General features: G+C 32.3%; 1 protein-coding gene and 1 long non-coding RNA gene across 7 annotated transcripts in view; one reads left to right on the top strand and one right to left on the bottom strand.

The window, feature by feature from the left end:
* LOC127738290 (neurexin-1-like) overlaps positions 1–7,224 on the top strand; it is a 90,623-nt gene extending 83,399 nt beyond the window's left edge. For all 6 annotated transcript variants that reach the window (XM_052249481.1, XM_052249483.1, XM_052249480.1 and 3 more), the window contains one exon: positions 361–7,224. In XM_052249481.1, coding sequence (XP_052105441.1) covers positions 361–721 — 361 coding nt within the window. In that variant the 3' untranslated portion in view covers positions 722–7,224. The remainder of the gene's footprint in view (positions 1–360) is intronic.
* Positions 7,225–18,877: 11,653 nt separating this feature from the next.
* LOC127698527 (uncharacterized) lies at positions 18,878–24,659 on the bottom strand. Its single transcript, XR_007980860.1, has 3 exons — positions 24,035–24,659; positions 22,807–22,956; positions 18,878–21,685 (listed from the first exon to the last, which is right to left on the bottom strand). It is a non-coding gene; the product is annotated as an uncharacterized LOC127698527 (long non-coding RNA).
* Between the last annotated feature and the right edge of the window lie 917 nt (positions 24,660–25,576).

The raw sequence follows: 25,576 nt of genomic DNA, 5'->3' as shown, positions 1-25,576 counted from the left end.
TTACATAAATTCATTGTAGGTGTAAATATTGGAAACATTGTCTATCTATTAGTTGAAACTGATTTTTGTACTAGCTTTTAGTAACTTCCAGTGTGCTCACATTGGTATTTTGTGTCTTTTTTTTTTGCGCTAAGTGGCGATATGATGAGTCAAGCTGACAGATTTTTATTTTATGCTGCTGAAATTTACTAATGTGTTGTTATGAATTATGTACTTGCATTTATTGTGAAATATTTCTGTAAGCATGTTAGAAAATTCATTCAAACTTAAAAGTACGTATTTTTGCACATTATGACTTGTTATTGTGTTGCTATGAAATAATCAGATAAAGAATAATTAATTGTTTTTATCTTTTTTTAGTACATTAAAGAATATGAATAGAATATGTGAAGGTGGGGCTGAAGGATGCATAGAAACAAGTCAGCCTAACATAATTGTGACTACTTTAAGAACAGAATCCCAGGGTCCACCAGACCGTGAAGATGATAAGAAAAAGTTAGCGTTATTTATCGGAATAGGTGTAGGTGTGGCATTTACTGTAATTATTCTAATTATAGCATTGTATAAATTCCGAAGTAGAGACGAAGGAACATATAAAGTAGATGAAAGTAAAAACTTTGCTTACTTAGAATCTAAAAGTTTACAAGGTAACGGTGCAATAATAGGGGCATCTAATATTAAGCCAGGAAAGAAGAAAGATGTAAAGGAATGGTATGTATGAAGGAAGGAAGAATGGATGTTACAAGGAATAACAATTTTTTCTATGATATGGAGATTTAAGTGTGACTGCGATGCTTGTTGATGTGATGATTGCTTTCCATTTGTTATTTCTTTGCTCATATCATTATTAATGATTACTCCCGCTAGACTGTTTCCAGTTTTGTGGATGGAAAGTCATTTGGGAACAGTGCAATACACATTTTTGAGATTCAATGGGTATGATGATACATAGTGAATGATACATACTGAAAAGAGCTTTGTAGCTTTGCCAAAATGTTATAGATTAGGTCAGCCCAGAGTTCATGGTGAACACATGTGTCATTTTTAGAAAGTACGATGTAGTTTAAACTCACACAATGTTTTTTTTATAGATGATGAGAAATTATGTTTGACTTGTTTAATTTTTTTGTGTAATACATTTAAAAACTATGTTCAACTGAAAAAGTTTGATGCAGACATTTACTTTTGTAATTGCTGTTAGCCTTCACCAAAAGATATTTCACTTTTGATCATTTGTATAATTTGATAGAAATGCATAATATTATTGTGATCTGCAGTGAAAATTCAAATATTCATCCATATCATTTTTCATTCTTCTTTGAAAACTAATTTATAAAGTATGAAATATTTTGCTGTGGTTTTACTTTTAAGTTTGAGTGTATTTTTTTAGTAATGGACAACTAGCTTAAAATGCCATAAATGCTATGTTCAAGGCTGGTGCTTCAAATTTGGTTTCATTTCATTTCCAAATTCATTTCTCTATTTTTCACTTATTAGATTTATATTGCTTCAACTTTACTTACTAGTAATACATTGCATAATTAACATTAATGCCTTCATACCATCACCAATATACAGCTACTGGAATACAAGTCACTAGCCTGTCAACATAGAGGTCGTGAGTAGAACCCCATACATAGCAGGTGCGTTTGACTCCAATCTCAATTGACTAGGATTGTCAGTTTTCCTACTAAATGTTGTGGTTCTCTCCGGGCACTTCAGCTTCCTCCACCAATATAAACTGATTGCCACGAAATAGCTAATAATGCTGAAACTGGCATTAAACACCAATCATTCAATCAATCAATCAATGGAATACAAGCATGCAAACTAAATATCTTATATGCAAACAGAGAATCTTATAATCTTTCATAAAATAAATGTTAAGAGAAAGTTTTATTGTAACAAGTTAAGCTTGTCTTTGAAGTTAATTGAATAAACTTTCTAAACTTTGGAAACCGGTAGATCCCCACAATGTCTCTAATTTACGTTTACATTAAAAATGCATATAAAGACAGTTACAAAAATATTTAGTTGATAAGAAAATAACAACATAGAAATTTATACTAGTTTTTATCTGCTTCAGTGGGAATACTTTAACATATTTTGTATGAAAGTATTAAAATTAAGAAATACTATTATTCATGGGTAGTAGTAATAGGACACAGTTATGATTGTACAAGGGGGACTTTAATTGTAATCACTAACGCTATGACAAATTTAGTAAATGAAAACAGTGTAAGTTTGTAATAAAAAGTTAAGTGTGAAATTGGAAAAATAATTGAAATTTTCATCTTCATTGTTTTACTACATCTGTAGACACAAATCACTTTGAGGCATGTTATGATATACTGTTATGCTTCTGTCCATCTGTTCAACTATATCTTTCCTTAAATTATGCTTAAACTGAGTGTTTCACAAATTCTATACAACGGTGACTTCTAAAAGGACAGATCCCTTCCAATTTTGTTGGTTTGTTGTAACAAAGTTTTAGGACTTTAAATGTTGAAAATTTTACAGTTTGAAGCGTGTTTGGCATAAAACTCAGTTGTACTGTTAAACATCTTTCAAGTTTGATAAATTACAATTTTCACAAAAATTTTGTTATATCAAACCTGTATTGTATGTTCTCAAAATACTCTGTGGTTAATTTATTGGTGACGGTTTGCCAATGTGTTTACCTTTTGATGAAAATACTTTATTGGTAATTAATATCATGTGTAATAACAAATTCAATAATTTTAGAGATTTGATTGTTGCTTTCATGAAGTTCAAGGTATTATGGGACCAGTTATTTTTTAGTATGAATGTGCAATTGTTATTGTTAACATAGGGGTGAATAGTTAGCTTCAGTATCTCTTTTTTTTCCATATTACTTTTTTTATTCATTTTTAAATAAACCCTCTTTTCCAAAGTCTTCCCTGTTGGGCAAGTGAGCCTATCATAAGTCATCATTCTAAATAGTCTCAAGTAGGCAAAAAAAATGTCAGAGAACTGTGTATAGAAATAGTGCCTATGTTTATTCATGAAATTGGATAAAGTATATAAATTCACTTTTGTATATTGCATATCTTTATGTCTATCTGCTTCGGTTAATTTCAATATAAAGTCATCCTGAAAATGCATGACAAATTTGCCACTGGATGTAAATGAATAAACAATCAATCAATCAGACACCTAAAGTGATATATTGATGATACCATTTGGGTAACTTCGACTTCATCTATTGTTTAGTGACTTTGGTAAAGTAACTTTTAAGTTTTAAATTTAGATAAATACCTTTGATGCCCATTATGGTATAGAAGTTATATTTCACCATCACAAACCAGATGCCCTTATCAGTTAGGAATGTAACCACTGGTTCACCATTTTAATTGTCTCGCTTTGACAGAGTCAAAAAGCGAGACATAGGTATGCTGTTTCCAGTGTCGGCGGCGGCGGCATCAACAATGTATTAGTTTGTGATTAGGTCTAGTTCATGGTGAACCACTAGTGGTAAGTCAATGATATTTGGTATGCAGTTGTATTAGCATTGGCACATCTCATTACCATGGAGATTATTTGGCCCCGCCCCCTCAGTCAAGGCCTATTGACTTTGAAACTTTTCATAGTTTACATGCATTAGTTTGTGATTAGGTCAATTTATGGGGAACCACTAGTGGTAGGTCAATGATATTTGGTATGCAGTTGTATAAGCATTGGCATATCTCATTTCCATGGAGATTTTTTGGCTCCGCCTCCTTAGTCATGGTCTATAGACTTTGGAAATTTTGCTAAGTTAACATGTATTAGTTTGTGATTAGGTCAGTTCAAGGGGAACCATTAATGGTAGGCCAATGTTATTTGGTGTTCAGTTGTATAAGCATTAGCACATCTCATTTCCATGGAGAATATTTGGCCCCGCCCCCTCTGTCATGGTCTATTTACTTTGAAACTTTTGCTTAGTTTACATGTATTAGTTTGTGATTAGATCAGTTTAAGATGTACTGCTAATGTTAAGTCAATGATATTTGGTATGCAAATTCATTGGCATTTGCAAGTATCGTTTCCATGGAGATTATATAGCCCCATCCCTGATCATGGTTCATTGACTTTGAAACTTTTACATAGTTTACAAGTTAATGTTTGTGTTTAGGTTTGTTTAAAGGGAACGACTTATAATAAGTCAATGGTATTTGGTATGCAGTTGTATTAGCATTGGCACATCTCATTCCGTGGAGATTGTTTAGCCATGTACCTTCAGTCATGGTTCATCGACTTTGAATATTTGCATAACTTACATGTCAAAGTATTGCTATTTTAATTTCAGCATTTGCATTATCAAATTACAAAAAGGCGAGACATATCTCTGTGATAACAGTTTATTTATAAGTTGTTTTTTATTTATTTGTTGATGAGATTTATATCCCTATAAGTGCTATTGCTAAATTATCCAATCATTCTAGTTGTTTGTTATATTTGCAACATTTACACCAGTGTATATTTCACCAAGAGAGAGTGTTTGTTATTTATCATTGTTTTGTTATAGCTGGTTGTTATTTGGTTTGTCAGTTATTATCGCATATCAAATAGAATTTTGAAGTTCTTACTTTGCTCATCAGAAAAAAAAATAGATTTTGTACATAATGTTATGCCCTTTAGTAATTGTTGTGTTTAGTATTAAATGATGTAAATAAAATTTCTAATTCTGTTAAGCTAGGTACACACTTTATATTGTGGAACTGTCTTTTTACCTTGCCTTGTAAAATTAGGGATACAGGAAAAATATAGAAACTTGTCAATAAATAATTATAAGAATTTTGTTAAAATTGTTCCAAATATTTATTGCTATTGATAGGGACAGCCATCTTCAGCCATAATACTGGATATTTATTGAGATTATTTGTATTTATGTGATCTCAAAATATTTTAGCAGATGTTCTATTTCTGTTTTGTATTTTTGTCTGAGTATCAGTTTTGTTACATTTTGACCGTAATTACATATTATTATAGTCAGTGGAGGGTTCAAGGATTACTAACTGTCTGAAGAAAAGTTACCTGTATTCCGATGAACATTAATGACAACATAAGGAAATATAAAATGAAATGCAGAATTAAATTATAGTTTTGCTATTTTACCATCAAATTTTTTAAAATTTGGAGCAATTTTGTGTATTGCTGAAAAAGTCTGGGTTTGAGATGATTTAGTGTAATGTGTTAATTTTTTTCATCCATTTTTTGGAATGCAAGAGAGTGGTTGACCTTGTGGTGTATATTATTTGTTTGTTCATTTGACATGTTTACCTTTGGCCATATATGGTACACATCTAAGCATAAAACCATGATCAAATATATATTTCTTTAAACTGATCTCATATGGTAGTGATTTTTTTTTACTTTTTTGTCATCACATTAACAAATTTTACTCATTTTTAAAAGTTTTTTTTTGAAGATCTGTTATTGTTTCATGTCTGTGCCATATTTTGTTATGTATATTTTGAACAAGCGACTGTGTATTCCGTTCTACAAAGTTTTTTCTTTAATTATGTTTACAGTTGAATAAAAAAAAGTCAAGTGTGCCATAAAAAATTTGAAATGAAGGTATGTATATTACATATAGTCATTCATATTTAATAAAACACCACAAGGGTCCCAGTCCAAATTGGGATCAACTACCAAAAGTTAAATTCTTTATTTCAGGTTTTATATTGTGTTTTTTGGCCTTTTGATAATCTGTGTCTGTGCTTCTCAATTAGATTTTTCAGTATTTGAGTTCCAAGGTGTCAACATGACTGACAGTTCCTCTTTTACATGATTCGATGATATATAAAATTTTCATCCAATTTTGAATTGATATTTCAGCACTCTAATGATTTCAAAACTGTTAAAGGATAGAAATGGGTAGAATACACACTTAGTGCAAAGTGTATCAAGCATATTCATTCATTATCCACACCATCTTTAACTACACAGTTGTCCATGTTGCAGTTGTTTCATGCTGTGTCTGTCTTCTTCCAAGTCTTCTTGAAACTGAGTATCTTGCATCTGACAAACTTTAAAAACTTGTGGGATGAAATGATATGACTAAACCTACTAGAAATGTAATGCATAATCAGATTATTTATAACTGACCTGGAAAAATATTACTTAGCTGACATATCAGACATTCCAGAGGATAATTTTAAATTTTCATATTTGTGCTTTTTGAATGTAAAAGAAAAAAGTTGGCTGGATACAAATTTCAAAGTGTATATATTGTTTTTTCTCTAAAATGTCTATATACTGTTAGTACAAGTACATCCATTCCATTATGTTGTGAATACTTGCCTTCCATGATATCACATCAATTTAGTATCTCATAGTAAGAAATAAAGTATTGTACAGTTAATGGTCAGGCAAAAAGATCAACATTTCATACTTGTTCATTTCCATATTTTTTTATCGACATTTCAGTTCTTTAAATGCCTTATATTCATAAGAGACGGAATGATTATGGCTTAATTCTTCATAGTAGATGTTTTGATTTTGTAACAGCTAGTATGTGTAAAAAGTACTTTATTCTATCATTGAAAATTTATATTCTTTCTGACAACTGACAACATATTTCTAATGCTTAACTACCTTAAAATCACTAAAAATTCCTTTTTATGCCCCACCTACGATAGTAGTAGGGGCATTATGTTTTCTTCTCTGTGCATCGGTCCGTTCGTTCGTTCGTTGGTTTGTCCGTCCGTCTGTCCCGCTTCGGGATATAGTTTTTGGTCAAGGTAGTTTTTGATGAAGTTGAAGTCCAGTCAACTTAAAACTTAGTATACATGTTCCATATGATATGATTTTTCTAATTTTAATGCCAAATTAGAGTTCTGACCCCAATTTCACGGTCCACTGAACATAGAAAATGATAGTGCGAGTGGGGCATCAATGTACTATGGACACATTCTTGTTCAGATATGCAGTTACGTAAAAATATGAGTTTATTCAAATTAAGGTATTTTCTTATTGGTTTTTAGCTTGAACTTAGTTGTAATGATAAAGCATTGTAAAATTATAATATGCACATGCTAATGAAAATACTCATTCTTTGAATATGAAATATTCCAATGCTCTTGCATTGGCAAAGTGTTGTATGTGATCACCAGAATTTTATGGTCAGACTTCTAGTCCTTTGTCCTAGTCTCATTATAGTACCAAATTGTGTGTATGTATTTACTGTCTCTTTTATACAATAAAATATGAAATTATTTACACATTTATTACTTAACAGCTGATTCAGTCTTGTATAGATATAGTGAAATAGATTTAGATGAAACATAATATAACCAGAATGGACAAGCAAACACTGACAACAGCTGAAAATGGTATTCTGATAGCAAGCTTATGTTTTGTATTTCAATACAATCATGAAAATTGTTACATAAGTCTAATATTCTTGATAAGGCTATAACAACATACCGTACTGTCTAATGCTGTCATAAGAGGAGGGTCCTATTTAACCACACCACATGTGCCTGTCCAGCCAGGAGCCTGTAGTTAGTGGTTGTCATTTGGTTGTTTGTAATAATTGTTGTAATATAAAACAGGCCATTGGTTTATTCTTTTGAATTGTTTCACATTTTGTCATCCTGGAGCCTTTTATAGCTTACTAAACAGTATTTTTTTTCTCATTGTTGAGGGTTGTACGGTGACCTGTGTATTGGTCTTTTCTCATTGTTGAGGGCTGTATGGTGACCTGTTATTGTTCACATCACTGTCCTTTGTTTCATTGCCAGCCATACCTTGTGTACTTTTTAGTCCCCTACAGATGGAGTCAAAAGGGACTTAAGGATGGCATTCCATCCATCTGTCTGTCTGTCCATCCGTCAGTCCAACAAATCAGTTTTCCACATTTTTCTTCATACTTGAAGATATTGATTTAATATTTGGTATATAGTTATATCTTGACCAGTTACAGATCAAGTTTCAATTTTGTTCTGGTTCAATAATTTTTTGCGGAGTTTTGGTCCTTGATCTTAGTAATCTGTTTTATGATAAAGATTTTTTAATATTAGAAAGTTTTTTTTAACATAGAAAATATTACATATTACCGATTAAGTTAGCATTTTGTTCCAGTATAATGAATATTTAACCAGTAGGGGACTATGTATTGCTATGCAATACTCTCAAAATACTTGTTTATATACAAATTTCAAACAATATTCTGTGGATAATTAAATGAATTGTATCCCAAGACTCATGTAATTAATGGATCTCAACCTGAATTAAGAAAGTCCTTACTATGACTGTCCTAAACTCTAAATGATTTATTGTTATCTAGTAGATAAAAGACCATCATTAGGATCTGGATGGTCAATGTTTTGAAAATATCTTAAACTACAAAGCAGTTTAAAGTTTGAATACTCTATTGTGTCTATAGCAACATGTTCACCACAAATTATTTTAATTAATATGTGGTTTTAATGTCACAGAGACAGCAACCTGACAACAAAAGTTCACCTAAAAAAATTAATTATCATTTTTGGCTATTTGATGATTGAGGTAAACGTTGTTCAATATACCTCTATGCCAGGAATATAAATTATAAAATACATGGAATGATAGGTATAATACTTGAATAATATAAGATTATCTACTGTAAATTCAGAAATTATTGCGTGCATTTATGATTGAGATTTTGTCATTTTAGACTAAATGCGATTTTAATTTCTGCGATATTGAGAAAAATCCTGTTTAATTCATATAAAAAATTTCAAACTGCGAGTTTAAATTATTGCGATTATAACCCTGTCGCATTTTTCTCAATAATTTCTGAATTTACAGTATTTTAAATATTGCTGATAAAAGATTCTTTCTGGGATGAACATTGCTACATTTTACATTTCTTTATCATGTTGGTTATAGGGCACAGTATGGACATTATTCTTTTGAATATCAGATGAAGAGTGAAAGTAATGTACAGCAGAATTAAACTAAGTGTGATTTTATTGTTTCAATTTAGAAATAAACTGCAGTTGAAGGCCTCACTGTGACTTTGAGATGAAGAACAGCAATAAAATCACTGTTCCTTTGTTTTTTGTGTGTTTTTAGCTGTGCATGTACAGACTTTGTGTCATGGATGGATACCCCATATCCTTTGTTTTTTTTTCTATTAAGCAATACATAAAGAATGGGAGAATCTTCACATTCCCTTAAGGAAATTAATTTGTTGTGCTCAAATAAATTTGTAAATTTTGCACACCTTTAAGAGAATGACTAAAAGTAGAAAAATAGAATAAATAGATGATGTAATTCTTTTTTAAAATAATTGACAGACAATCTAATGGTAAGCAACATTGCTTATTAATTCAAAGTCGCTGGACCATGACCTAGAGGGTAGGGCCTGGAAAAAGTTGTCAAACTGATATGTACTGATAGTAATGCAACTTTATAGCAAATATCATTCACCTATCAGAAGTAGTTCTTATCAAACTGACTTTAGCAGAAAACTTAACATTGAACATTGATAATGAATTCAAAGTCACTGGACCATTACCTTGGAGGTAGGGCCTGGAAAAAGTTGTCAAACTGTTAGTTATGCAACTTTATAGCAAATATCATTGACCTATCAGAAGTAGTTCTTATCAAACTTACTTAAGCAGAAAACTTAACATTGAAAATTGCTAATTAATTCAAAGTCACTGGAATATGACCTAAGGAGCAGGGCCTCGAAATAGTCATCAGACTGATATGTAATGATTTTAATGCAAATTTATAGAAAATATCATTAATCTATCACAAGTAGTTCCTATCGAACTAACTTAAGCAGAAAACTTAACATTGAAAATCGCTTATTACAAAACAAACTGTTGACATAGAGATATGTCTCACCTGTCGGCAGAAAATGAAAAAAAAGACAATCTGATGGTCAGCAACATTGCTTATTCATTCAAAGTAGCTGGGCAGGGACAGGACCTCGAAATAATCGTCAAACTGATATGTACTGATAGTAATGCAACTTTATAGAAAACATCATTGATCTATCACAAGTAGTTCTTATCAAACTGACTTAACAATTGTTGACACTAACGCCGCCGGAAAAGCAACACCTATGTCTCGCTTTCTGCGACAAAGTCGCAAGCAAGATAAAAATGATTAGCAAGACAGGATCTACAAATACAATATAGGTCATCACAGCAAAAATAGTCAGTCCAATTCTTAAAGAAGTTACTGCTCTTGAAATGGTCATTTAAAACCATTTTTGTGTTTTTGGCAAAAATAATAGCAGATAGAGATGAACTGAACAGGCAAAATAAGAGATAACAAGAAATAAGTTATTTTGGTTATGAATTATATTACAGTCTTCAGCTCCACTCTTCACTGTTGGAGAGTGGCTATTGCTGAAGATGCACTTATATCGAGGTGAAAAACATTGGCTCTCTAGTTAGACCTAAACTGCTATTCTTACTAAAATCAAATTAAAGTAGAAAGGGCCAATTTTCCCTGAATCTATTTCATACTTAAATAATTTTCATTAACTTTCCATTATATTCTCTTGACCATACTGAACTGTCATTTTTTTATTTGACATATTTCTGGCCGAGTTATGGGACACTGACTTTTTCGTTCTACTAAAAAACAATATCACCTTGTGAATGCAACTCCTCTGAGATTGTTTTACAGAAAGATTTCACACTTCACACTTCACTTGATCTCACTTGGTAGTTTTTTGTAACTTAATTTATAATTTTCAACTTTTACACTGAATCCGTTGGATGTGTACCAATTAATATTTTAGTCTTGGCAGTGATTTCTATACAAATCCTTGGTCCTGGACAACACGATTTATTTAGTTGTAATATGCTTTGAACTAGCTTTCAGTAACGTTGTGTCTTCTGTCCCTTTGTTGGGTTTTTTCTATGATTCGTACCGATCTCTTGAGTCTAGCCATTTCTATTTGATTCTTACAGTCTGTTCTTAGGTTGTGTTGTTTAAGAGTTATTGGGTGGATTGGGCGCTCAAACATGTTTAACACCGCCAAATTCTGTCCTGAATCAGGAACCTGCAATTCAGTACTTGTCGTTGGTTGCTGTCTGTCATTTTTGTTTTTAAAATAAATCGGGTCGTTGGTTTTCTCTTTTGAATTGTTTCACATTTTTTCATATCGTGACCATGTATAGGCTTCAATACGGTATGGTTTTCAATCATTAATTGGTGAAAACTGTACGTTGACCAGTAGTTGCTTATATTTACGCACATTGGTCACTGGTGGATAGTTATCTCATTGACCCTCACTCTACTTCTCCGAGGGCCTTTTTTCTTCTTTAAACAAAGTATTTAAATCAATCTTCCGCTGCGTTTGCTATTCTACGAGCTTTTATATCTTTTAATATGCCGGGAAAATTTTAATTTTTTTTTTATACTTTGAGAAAAAGTGTTAATATCCGTTAAGTTCAAATGGACGGTTTACCGGGCCTTATGATTATTGTGACCCATTTTTGTCTATTGGATTTTTTTGTAATTTTTGCTTATTCTGATGTCTTTTGTAAGATTATTCGATTAAATATTGATCAAATTGCCATCATCGGGAAACGGGTGTCTCTAATAAACTTGTCCATAAACGCTCAGATATATTTGCTTTTAAGTCAAAACCAAAACAGTATCGAAAAAAAAACAAGAAGAAGGACCTAAAGAGAGCAATTATTTTAGGATAGACTCCGGCAGCAAGCGAAAATACCGTGACCTCCACTCTCAGTAAGACCCGTGCATGTAGGAGGCATCTATTTGATTGTGAGCCAATGCATTAATACGCAGCTATGTCCGGTCGGAATGGAGAAGTCAGATCAGACGAGGCCCGTGTTTGGAGATTGCCACATCCTCTGCAAATTAATACATGACATAGGCAAAATATCTTTGTTCATAATGTGGTTTAATCTTGATAATGCACAACTAAGGTATTAACTATACTACATAGTTCAAATGTACTCTTACCTTGAGGAGCGGGTCCAGGTGTTTCAAAGTGGGTGTAATTACATGAAATGGAAATTTAATTTTGACGATTTAATGGTAAAAGAAGATCAACTTTTACGAACCTCGTTCGTCGTTTCAAAATATGAAATAGAAAGTGTTCCTCGTTCCTTTAACTGGGAACATTCTATGATAAAAATTGTGTACAATGTAAATCTTAAATAAGTGTTTCAAAGTCAAACTACAAAATAATTTTTTTTTTATAATTTCTGCCAAAATAATTATATCTTAGAATATTCAAATAATTGAAATCTGATTTGGATTAGTTTTGAACTGAATGGAATTTATTACGACTTTTTTAATATTTAAATATTTATTCCTTTTTATACGACCGCAAAAAAATTTTGGGGTCGTATATTGGTATGACGTTGGCGTCGTCGTCGTCGTCGTCGTCGTCGTCCGAAGACACATTGGTTTTCGCACTCTAACTTTAGTTTAAGTGAATGGATCTCTATGAAATTTTACCATAAGGTTCAATACCACAAAAGGAAGGTTGGGATTGATTTTGGGGGTTATGGTACCAACAGTTAAGGAATTAGGGGCCAAAAAGGGGCCAAAAATAAGCATTTTTGTAACTTCCAGACATAACTTGTGTGTTAGTGTATGGATCTCTCTGACATTGTACCTCAAGGTTCCATATCACAAAGGGAATGCTGGGATTGATTGTGGGGGTAATTGCCTCCAAATTTTAGGAATTAGGGGCTAAAAAGGGGCAAAAAACAAGCATTTTTCTAGTTTCATGACAATTACTTGTGTGTAAGAGTATGGATCTTTATAAAATTGTACTACAAGGTTCCATATCACAAAGAGAAAGCTGTGTTTGAGTTTGGGGGTAATTGCCCTAAACGTTTAGGAATTTGGGGCCAAAAACAAGCATTTTTCTTGTTTCCAGACAATAACTTGTGTTCAAGTATATGGATCTCTCTGAAATTGTATTGCAAGGTACCATACCACAAAGGGAAGGCTGGGATTGAGTTTGGGGGTGATGAATCATAAGGGGGTTCAAAAAATTTGGGGGGGGGATTATTTTTTTTCCTTTTTTTTCTTTAATGGTATTTCTGATTTATATATAAAAGCAAATAATAATGATATGGTTTGAATAGGTAAATTAAATTTTTTTTTAAGTTCTTAGATCACATTCATTCTGTGTGAGAAACCTATGCTGTGTCAAATATTTGAATTACAATCCAAATTCAGTGCTGTATCAAGCTTGAATGTTGTGTCCATAGTGGACTATGGACTCCATACTTGCCCCAACTGTTCATGGTTCGACCTCTGCGGTCGTATTAAGCTGCGCCCAGCGGAGCATTTTATTAGAGACTATTTTGAGATCGAATATAGATTTAGACACATCTCTCTTCGATTAATCTTCCTCTATATAAAAATAAAAAGATGTGGCATGATTGCTAATGAGACAACTCTCCACAAGAGACCAAAATGACACAGAAATTAACACCTATAGATCAACGTACGGCCTTCGACAATGAGAAAAGCCCATACCGCATAGTCAGCTATAACAGGCCCCGAAAAGACAAATGTAAAACAATTCAAAAGAATATTCTTGAGGAGAAGAAAAGCAAATAATCTATACTCAATAACCCTTTCAGTTATGATTTGTCATAACCCAATTTGAAAGTACATCAAACAGAACTAAAACTGACTGTATGAAATAAAGGAGGTGTGGGTTAAGCGTCAATAAGACAGCAATCAAACTACACAAACAACCTAATTAAGGATATGACATCTAGGGGGCAACATATTGCTTTCAACAATAGACACGTGTCTACAAAATATGTCAAGTTCTGAATAGTCCCAAATTTATATAAAAATTGTGAATTTATAACAGAAAAAATCAAAGACTTGCCATTAAAACGCAATTCTCCACATAATGTAACAATTTAGGCGAAAACCTGAATATAAAAAAGGTTATCAGATGATGCGTATGGAGGATTTTGAAAAAGGGGGGCCCGCGGGATCACTTTGGAACCGGTAAAAAGTCTGGATTAACCATAAATGAAGCTCCATAAGGGGACCCCCTAAATCCGCCTCTGATTATTAATTTAAAAGTTACCAACCTTTTACTAGTAAAGGCGTATTTCCCCTTTCTTTACCCTACATGCAAGAAAGAATTTTCCAATGAGCCGTGGGTTGAATTTCGTCCGTATATTTCCAAAACGTTCCGATATAGATCAGTGATGGCAATCATGGCATCATATGTTAAAACAGTTATTGGCCAATCAAATCGATATATGTTATTTGATCTGCATGGTCGGGATTACCCTTTAACCCGAACTCCTACGTCGTCCAGGTCAAGTAGGGTCATGTACCCGAGCCGTGCTGATTAAATGATATATACCGATTTGCTTGTTCAATAACTATAATTAAGATGCTAATTTATTTATCCATGTAAGTGAGGTCAAGGTCAAATACATATCAGTACCAGACGAACACTTCACTATTGGTCATCTTCGAACAAAATAAAGATTATTTTGTTAAAAGTGTAATTTTTAGAATTATTAGGCTCAAAACAATTATTTAACATGCACTGTCGCCACCGCCGTCTTTCAATGAGCATATATCTCATAAGACGTATATAGAAGATGTTTTCAAGATTTCAATTAAATGGGCTCACAAGGATCATAATACAATATAAGACATTAATAAGACAATAACAAAAAGGTGGGAGATAGACGCACATGGTATACATGAATGTAAATAGACAATTTGGTTATGATATTATGAGCAGATGCACAAATCTGGTATGTCATCCTCGTGCCTGATGCAGATGGGTTGATACATATTGTAAAATGACCCGACTGCAAGAGGCACCATGGGACGATGCTAAATGACATGCCCAAGTTTTCATAGTACTAAATAGAAATATACTTAAATATAATATATATGGGAATACTTCTGATTGTCAATGATAGAATAAATACAAGAAGGTACATTATTGTTTTTGGTGAGTCTAGATAACCACCATGCCATCCTCGTGTCTGATGCAAAGAAGCTAGATCTATATGTTGCCTTCATCAATCAGATCACAAACAGTTATTAATGTATCAACATTCTCTACATTAAGTAGCCAGATTAGTTTTTGGCTAGGAATCAATTGCTCGGCAGTTAAAGTTAGGACAGAGTGAGTTAATCATGGAGTACATGCAGTTTTTCCTAGTTAAAGATGATGTGCATGAAAATAAAAAATGTTTTTCATCATCAATTTCATTTCAAGTGCACCTGAGACATAATCTGTTTTGTCAGGCGAGAAATACCTACATGATATCTACCTTGTTCAATTCTAAGTCTATGTGAGGAAATACGCAATCGAGTAAAATTTCTCCTCCGCTCAGGGGATCGTAATAAAATAAGATCTCTTTCAAGACCAAAATTTGTCTTGAAAATGCTATAGTAACAGAGCTTCCCATCAGAACAGTTGTGCATTTGGAGTCTCCACTGATCCTCGTAGTACTGGTACAGATTTTTTTTGTATAAAAATTTAAAGCTGTAATTGCTTGCAGAAGCTAAACTGTCAACCCCTTTAATATTCTTTAGAAAGAAGTTGAAGGATCCATACCATGATAGAATTTTTGACTCATGTAGTAATTTTGACTCTAAATATGCCTCCTTTCGTAACGGAAAAGATGAACCCAAATTTTCAAGCCTGTGCCAGTATCTGATCATAGACTAACTTTGCAATGTCAAAATGAAGAGGAAATCTACCTAGTTCAAAAAGCGTGGCAAAATTTGCTGCCCTTTTGGCAACGCCAAGTAAATGTTTACAAAATCTAATATGTAGTCTTTCTGAAAAAAGCTTAGGATAAGCCTGATCTACATTTGTAGTCATAGATTTTTAATTTTTTTTAAATGGTTAAAATATCGCTAAATTTCTGAACTATATAAAAGAATAGGTTTAATAGTATGATCAAATACATGAAGGCTGTTTTTCAAACTTGGTTTCAGTGACAGAAAGTCCTTGCGTAGCTTATGGTAGGCTTTTAACGCCTTATTATACAATTCTCTCTGAGCGAAGGAAAAAGATCCAGATGCACTAAAAGTTATTCCTAAGTATTTACAATGTTGAGCACAATCAATAAGTATGTCATTGAAATAATAATTATGTTTGATATGTCTGCCTGCCTTGTTAAATACAAGCACCTTAGTTTTGTTGGGATTAATTTTCAAACACCAATCTTTACAATAAGTACTTAATCGATCAAGTTTACTCTGAATTCCTTTTGCTAAAGTTGAAAAAAAAGACAATATCATCAGCATATAGTAAACAATGGACTGGTCGTGAATTTACAACGACTGGATCAGGCGAATTTTTAAAACAATCAGGAAGGTCATTTATGAAAAATTTAAACAAATAAGGTCTCAGATTATCTCCCTGTTTTACACCTACTTTAGTTCTAAAGAGATCTGTCACCCTATTCTTTAATCGAACACAAGATTTATTCTGGGCATACATGCTCTTAACAATATTATAAAAGTTTGAACCCACCTCTATATTCAACAGCTTAAGTTTTATCCCTGGGTGAATGACAGTATCGAAAGCCTTCTGGAAATCAACAAAGCAGGCAAACACTCTACCTTCTTTTGTATTACAATACTTATCAATAATAGTCTTTAAAATGAACATATGGTCAGATGGTCGTGCTTTTTTGGTAAACCCACTTTGGCTATCATCAATGATATAATATTTATCTAAGAATTTACAAAGACGGGTGTCAAGTATCTTATTAAAAAGCTTCCCCAATGAATCAGTGATTGTGATTCCAGTCGATAATTATTAGGATCAGATGCATCAGTTCCTTTATGAATTGGGAATAAAAAAACCTGTGGTCCAGGGTTCAAAGAATTTTCCATAAGAAAGACAAAGATTAAAAATTTTGAGGAAACATGGTAGTAAAGAAGTTTGACCACATTTTAACATAGATTTGGAGATATGATCTAAGCCTGCTGTTTTATTAACCTTTATAGATGACAAAACAGTAGATATTTCAGTTTCAGAGATCCTACTGTCAAGTTCATTAAAACATTTACTTTTCTCTTTACCCTGCAGTTCATCAGTCAGTCGCCAGTACTGCTTGGGATTTTCATCAAAAAGATTTTCAATTTGATGCAGTTAGGACTGTTTATACTCCCTACATTTGCATTTACGAGCCTAAGTATATACACGATGCAGTTTGTAATAGTGATCTTTAACAGCAGGATCTCTGGGATATCTGGAATATGTTTTTCCATAATTCAGGAGGTTATTTCTCATGTATGAAAGGTTACAGTCAAACCACTTGTGATGTTTTACTTACATACCCTCATATACAAAATATGGTTCATGATACTCTCTGACACTAACACATAATATACTGTACTAGAACCATTCGGTGTAAAGCAAGTTAAGCCACCAAAAGTGTCACCAAGAACTCGACCATTCAATATTCTTATTTGCTTACTTATACACAAGTCAGGCAGGTCCCTGCCCCTTGAATCGAATTTATCATCTTTGCTCTTTCGTTGAAGAATTTGGTTATCGCTGAAATAGGACTGATATAAAGGAGCTAAATTAATACTGTCATTGATAATAAAATCTGTTTCTGAAGCAACTCTGGTATTAAAGTCCCCACACAGTAATATATTACCTTGGTTTTGGTAGAACGCAATATCCTTTTCTAGGCATGCAAGAATATCATGGTCAAGTCCTTTGAGTATGATGATCCTTCCGGGGATTATACACAACACATAAAAAAGTCTTTGTAAAATCCAAAGAATTTCTTCTCTAATTTGACCCACTGAAAATCTGGGATAGAAGATTTTAAAATTTTAATATATGGCTTTACTGAGGGCTTGCGCAATATAGCAAATCCTCCAAAATGTCTATTATTGGATTTCGCTACAGGTCTACATATGAGATGGCAATGGAAAGATCCAATATTAGTTATATTAGAACTATACCCCAAGTGAGTTTCAGCAAGGAACACTAAATCTAGTTTTTCTATTTGCTTCAGGAAGAGTGGGTCTTATATTTTATATATGTAAACAGTTTTTTTTAGACATTTTAGACGATCCGATATCTTTGTTTTCATAGACACTCTGTTATTTAGTAAAACCAAGTCAAAGTGTCCAAATTTTCTACTTTTCTGTATCAATCTCGATTATGTTATATATATAACTTTTCCTTCGGTGCAGTGGCTAAGAGTCGTTGAATGCACGAAATGTTTACCCATATACATTTTGAGAATAAAGAATGGCGTTCACAAAGGAATTTTACCAGTTGGTTTATTTGGAAATTATTAAGGACCTAAGGTTCCAACGACCTAGCTGAGTCAAATGGATTCAGCTATTATCGTCTGTCCCTTTTGGTCTTCGATAGCCCCCTACGTATTCATGTATTTGAAATCTTTTTGAATTTATGCATTACTGTTGAAGTTTAATTAAAAAAAAGCGCATAGGACGCACCAACTATATAAAATGTTTACTGATTCGATATCGCTTCTGGCGGGCTGTCTGATAGTTCCCGAGGGTACAATAGTATTATCAGCGCAGCAGTCAATTTTTCAGTACCGACATATTTGTAATATACCTTTTTTGATTTCCCCGTTGAAAATTTTAGAAATGGTTATAAGAAATAAAGTTTAGAACACTCATAGGAAATGTTGACGGCTATTCTTTTTATGTCATTTTCAGTCATATAGGTCATCACGTGCACGTGTTCAAGTATTGGTATTTCTTAACATTTACCTATTACGGGGCTTTTCGTGCAAAAATATATTCTAGAACGCCTATGCAATTGTACAGAAATTTGTGTTTAATTCGAGATCTAGTTGAATGGATGTGCATTTATAATTGACAATTTATCAAATTTCTTGTGTTTACTCGCGGCATGTGCTCGACTATAAGATAAGATAAGATAAGAATTTTATTAATCTAATCAAGAACCCATAAACGGCATATTTCACAACAACAATATGCACAATATGATTGGAAAAAAGAAAAACAAGAACCTAATATAATTCAATCATGTTATGGACAGGATCAGAGCCTAACACATCATGTGTCTTATATAACTATTACAACATATCTCATAATAATCGAATATCATTAATATATTTTGTTTCCACCTGGATCTTATTTCTTAACACGGAATAATATAATTTCCTAGGCACATAAGAGTTGGTAAATGCTCATTTGTGAACAGGCAAGAAATATTTTTTATCCATGGGTAATTCTTTAAAATTAGTACACTGAAAACTGTTTACTTTATCCAATAATAATTTTCTCTGTTCGTTACTAGTTAAGGACAACTTAATGTAAAATGGGTCTCATCTTCAATAGAATTTATTCCATGTGATAAGCAGTGATCACATAGTCGCTGAGTTCTCTCTATGTATTTTTTTTTACTATATCTATCTTTCTCAATTCTAAGATCATGAGCACTTATTCTCATTTTACATATAGCTCTTCTTATATTAAATTCTTTAATTGACAAATAAGCCTCCTTTACAAAGTCAGTCTTTAGGTTGAAATAGTTTTCTAATTTACTATTACCTTGTGATAAGGTATCAGATCTTTTGACCAACCAAAATGTTTTAAAACTGTTACAATGTTTACATTTTACCAATTTAATAAGTTTATTGACTTTTGTATTCAAATTTTGTATATCAAGTGATTGAAGTACATATCTAAATATAGATGAATACCAACAATTGATGTTTCCTGCATCTAAAATTTTATTACAAACATAAGCATCATAAAGCAACCCATCGTCCAATTTGTTAAGCCTGTGTACATATTTCACCATAGATATAATGACAGAAAATTAAGAGGAAATCTACTTTCTATTGTTCAGTTTTCCACGTATAAGTGTTGCATCTAGAAAAGACTTGTTAGTAAAATACATTTTAAAAGGAGATATGGTAGGATTGCCAACGAGACACCTTTCCATAAAGACCAAAGGACGGTGTGTTCACGTTTCTCCAACATTTGATATTTTTGTATACTGGCAAATAATTTCTTGTTGGAGAAACGTGATTTTTTGGCAATAGGGACTAAGGAAATTACCTGTAAATGGAGTTACAGTGAATCCAGCTCAGTTTAACTTTTGAATGATCGTTAGAAAAAAGTATGAATTGGAATTATTGAAAAAAATATATATTTATTACATCAAAGAGCACTATTATACAAAACAGTGATTTTAACTACGAAACTATTTTACAATCCTATAGAATAATCAACAATATTAAGCAATAATTGAAAAATACACTGAAAAATCAAAAAAGGAAGGTACAGGAAAAATGCTTTAAATTGTGGGCACATTTATAGTTTTATACAAAGAAATTAAAATCTTTAAATTAAGCATACACGGTTTAATTAATAAACAAACGTGTACACGCTTGATTATCTTGCCTGCTTTACCTATGATATCATGATTGAATATATTATAAGTCTGTAATATGGTCAGATGAACCCTGTACACTTTAAAATCATGCCATACACCAAATATAGACAGCTCATTGCTTTAAGATAGTATCTGAGAAACATTTATTGAGTGTAATAGAAAAGGCAGCTTCTCAAGGTATTGCTGTCTAATGTTCGTTGGGCGAAATAACGGGTTGCTGTCTCAAAGTCTGTATCTGTGGTGCTAGTTAGAGTTGATGTTGTTTATTGGGTAGTAGACTAAATACGAGTTGATACATAACTTCATCGACCATTGCGTGTATTGCATGGAGTTGAACAAACTGGGAGACGTACCCTTTAAAAGATTTGTACTATAAATAAGAAGATGTGGTATGAGTGCCAATGAGACAACTCTCCATCCAAGTCACAATGTATAAAAAGTTAACAATTATATGTATTAGTTCACTTGATTCAATATTATTGTCAATGATTTATCAATTGTTTACCAGATTGTGAAATTTCACAATTTGCAGATGACGGTACTATATGGAAATCAGGTGCATGCATTAAGTTTTTTACAGAAAAAATACAACAAGACTAGATGTTATATGTAAATGGTGTTCTTCGTGTGGTTTTTAAATTTCTCTAAGGAAAACTGTAGCTATGTTATTTCCTAGAAGAAAAAGCTTAGAAACTTGGCAATCTTTTATTGAAAAAGATAAAGAAATGAAAACAAAGGACAAAGATGTGAATATTTTATACAGGGTTTATAGTGCACCTCACGGTCTGATAAATATTAAAACAAAGAACGAAACCCAAAATTAGGATACCAGTTATGTATCATTATATTCAGTATACATAAATCAAACTTTGTCTACATATATAGATAAAAACAAATTTGTTAAGATATTTAAGAAAATCTGTTTAACATAAACAAATCAGCTAACATGCAAATAGACATTTCATATCCAATCTGAAGATATTCTTAAAATACCGATTGAAATCAAATACATTTGAAGCCCCCCAAATGACCATCAATACAATATAAACATAAGTTATGGCGCTTCTTACTGTAATAATTGATTAGAAGCAAGTGTAAAAAATTATGCGGATGGTTTAGTTCCTCCTCCTCCTCCTCCTCCTCCGCCTTTACCTTCCACAATCATCAACACCCCAGCACCAATTTCTAGCAAAAATGCGATGATTGATAGAGCAAATGAATAACCAAACTTATAGTCAGTAGTGGCATCTTCTACCCACTTGTCGTTCACTTTGGCACCAAAAATTATAATGCCGATCAAATAAAATACCCCTGAAACGAAACGTAACGGTTTATTAAGAAATAGTTCATCTACTTATTTATTTGGTATGAAGTTTCATGAAATGTTATACCCTCATGACAACCTGGAATTTTCCTAAACCGGCCGGACGATCAGAGTTTGATTGACAATTCGTCATTGCACATTCATGAATTCTTGTACCCGATTTTTCAAAATTCTAGTCATTGTTTGTTCGAATTAATTATACCTTTACGGCCATTATAGTCGATGGATATATAAAAATGTCAACTTGAAAGCAAGCTAAAGCTCTTCTGAATTTAACCGTAATAGGTTGTCCATCTATAGAAGGCCGAAAATTATTCAAGTATTAAACGCAATAAAAGTCATATTATTGTTTTACTATAAGCCAGGCCGTTGGTTTTCTCGTTTGAATTGTTTCACGTTTTGTCTTGACAGGGTTTTGACTTTATTTTGACCTTTTTACTGCATCTTTACGGGACTCTCCTGGTTGATTTGAGAGATTAAGTATTAGTTATTCAAAATAGTTTATCCCGCCAATATGTAAATATGGCAGTGGAATTATTCATGTTTTCTTGGGTTGATAATTTGATTTTGACGTCGGCGTCAGCGTATGACAATAACAGCCATTATATCCACGCACACTACATTTATACACAAAAAATAAATACAATAAACACCAAAATATAAGTTAAATAAATGGAGAATGTGTCCATGGGTAACAGTTGACACCCCCGCTTGCATGTAAAGTTATAAAGGGACATAACCAGAGAACTGTAAAAATGACGCCACCCAAATTCGAACTTGATCTGTAATTTATGGTAATAAGCATTTTGTATAAGTTTCATAACATTTGGTTGAGGCAAATTAAAGTTAGAGAACGGAAACTAACTTTAGGACGTACTTACGGACGGACGTACAGACGGACAAAGGTAACACTTAATGCCCCATCCGACACGGCGGGGCATAAAATATATTGAATAATAACAGGTGCTTGTCCTTAATTTTTTTTTCATATATACATTATATAACATTAAAGTATATAGGGAAAAAAGATTTCAGAGACAAGTGCCTGTGAATGATAAATACAGAGATCAATAAATGTTTCTTATATCAAGTAGCATTCATAGTTTACCTGTGGCAATACAAATAATAGCAACTGCAATGGCAACTTCTCCATTTTTCTGACATTTGCCAACAAATATGTACAGTACAACTAAGAAAAAGGAAACTAAAATGCCAAAAAATCCAAAGGTCACAAATGCTTGAACTACACCATACCAATCTGAAACAGATAAAATAAATCAGCAGTAAGTAATGTATACTATAAATGTATTTCTTCTATCATGTCTATAGAGGCATATTTGAAGGGTACATATTGATAAACTTAGGTCATTCGATCACAAAATATGATAACTGACACTTACAGCAAACCTGACAACATTTTAAAGTCTTTTTAAATTTTAAATTCTAACGGACTGATCCAAAACTAATTTAAAATTTGATTTTTTATGGTGCTTCGTTTCCAAAAGTGTACGTTACTATGTTTTTTTATATTGGAGAGCGTTTTATTTTTCTTTAAAGAATGTGATCGTTTATCAAATTTTAAATGATTAACAAAATTCGTATGAAACTAAAATATTCATTCTTTGATTCGAACTTTACCTTTACAATTATTACGGAAGCCCATTTATGACCTCCCAAAATATATATTTGATGATTCGAAATCACGAATCTAAATCGTTATCACGAATTGAAAGATTCGTTATAGCAGATTAAATTCGTGTTAACGAGTTTCCGGAATTACATATAACAGATTTTGTAATTCGCAATAACGAATTAAATTCGTTATCACAATTTTTTGCAATTCGTGATAACGGATTAAACTCGTAATTACGATTTTTATAAATCGTGATAACGAATTGCATAAATCGTTATTACGTATTGAATTCGTTATCACGAATTCGTAGAAATAGTTATCATAATGTTATGTAATTCGTGATAACGGATTAAAATCGTAATAATGTTTTTATAAATAGTTATAACGGAATAAATTATACAATTCGTTATCACGTTTTTAATCCGTTATCACGTAATACAAAAAAAAATCCGTTATTACGAATTACAAAAACTGTTATAACTAATTCTATAATTCGTGATAACGATTTTAATTCGTGATATCGAATTCAAATTATATTTTTGGGAGGTCCTAAATAGGCTTCCGTAAGTTATAGACAATTTAGCAACATTTAATTTTAATTGATTTTAAAGATTAACATGTTTCAATAGAAAACGATTTAACAAATATGGTTATTATCAAGATGTTTCCAATTTAACAAAATCAAAACGATCTTCCAACTCACCATTCGCCCAGCCATCTATAGATTCACATCCCGTTCCTACTGGCACTTCTGTTTCTCCACATATTCTCCATAAACCCCAATGTAATGGATTAGCACCTAGATCATTATAAACCCAATCAGCTGTCGTATAGGAAATGCATGTAAATAAAGTAGCAATTAATAATAAAATAAAGGCTACTTTACAAAAAATAGATGCTCCCTTAAAATCATCAACCACTCCCATGTCTTTATAAATGACCGAGTTTCTCCCGAACTACAGGTTATAAATTGACACTGTTGACGAAGTTATTTCACTTTTATAGATGTTTGTTGTCAAAACAAATGCTTCCACAGCAATGCACTTTATATATTATATTATATATAAGCATTGTCAGCCAATTAATTTTAAAGACAATAGACAATATTTGTTTGCACATGCATATTAACATTAAATGGTTATGGCGTGGTCAAATACAAACAATAAAACAGACAATTGCATAAGTATTATCTATATGGTATAGTGAAGGTGACTTTCCTATGAGAATTGAAGAGAAAGAAACGACATATGACTACAAGTAATAGTGTTTTCTTAAATAACTTAAAAAATCAGTATATCTATATAACCCGGTTCGCCAAAAGTCATTATGAAAATTAAATTAACGATATGGTCTATCATAAAGAAAATCATTAAGAAAATTTGTCATAATTTTAAGTATGTTTCAGACTCAATAACGGAATGTTGTCAAGCAAGGATGGATACCGCTCGTCTTTAAAGATGAATATCATTTCTGTTCAGTCTTTACATGCTATCTATATCCAACAAATACAAGACATTTAGAGAGAACTGGAATCCATCCTTGCTTGACAACCAATCATCGGACACGGTTATTGAGCCTGCATGCGTATGCATTGGATGTTTTGCATGAATTTTTCGCTTATAGAGAACTTTTAAGATGATTTATGAATTGAATGCTTCTTTTTGTAATTCGTTTTTTCATAACATTTATTACGAATTCATAAATTATAATCTACAAAGAATATTTCATCCTGTGATTGTTGGTCGAAAATTTTACCTGCGAATTATTTTTCGGGTTTTGGTGCCGAAGATTACCTACCGATCGTTACCTATTGATAAACAATCAACACAGAACCACGTAACAAGAGGGACATAAGTAAGACGCTAGAGCGATATATGTTTGTTTTTAACGTTTTCCATGCATTCCCAGTTGTTATTAAACTTTGTCATAACAGTTGTAAAATGATATGGTGTATTGTTTTTTTTCTTTTTTGTAATTTTAGAATCGGTTAATTAAGTAATACTATCTTCTTTCCACGTTTGTTTCCCTTTTCTTTCATCACGGGTTTTCCCTCGCTCTTGCGCTTTCGATTGCCGAAGCTCTAACGAAAGGTGTCATGGGTAAGGTCACTGCATACGGAAAGCGGCTCTCGGCGAAGTAGAGTACTGGAAAACAATAATTCAATAAGAGGACATTTCTGAAGATTTTAATTAAATAAAGGATTTTCTATTTTATAAGAAAGTCCATGTACACGTTCTTGTATAGT

Source organism: Mytilus californianus, unplaced genomic scaffold (genome assembly GCF_021869535.1).
Source record: "Mytilus californianus isolate M0D057914Y unplaced genomic scaffold, xbMytCali1.0.p SCAF_4, whole genome shotgun sequence".
Classification (NCBI taxonomy): Eukaryota; Metazoa; Mollusca; class Bivalvia; order Mytilida; family Mytilidae; genus Mytilus; species Mytilus californianus.
The sequence above is the reverse complement of the archived record's forward strand: the minus strand, read 5'-3'. Positions and strand labels throughout refer to the sequence as shown.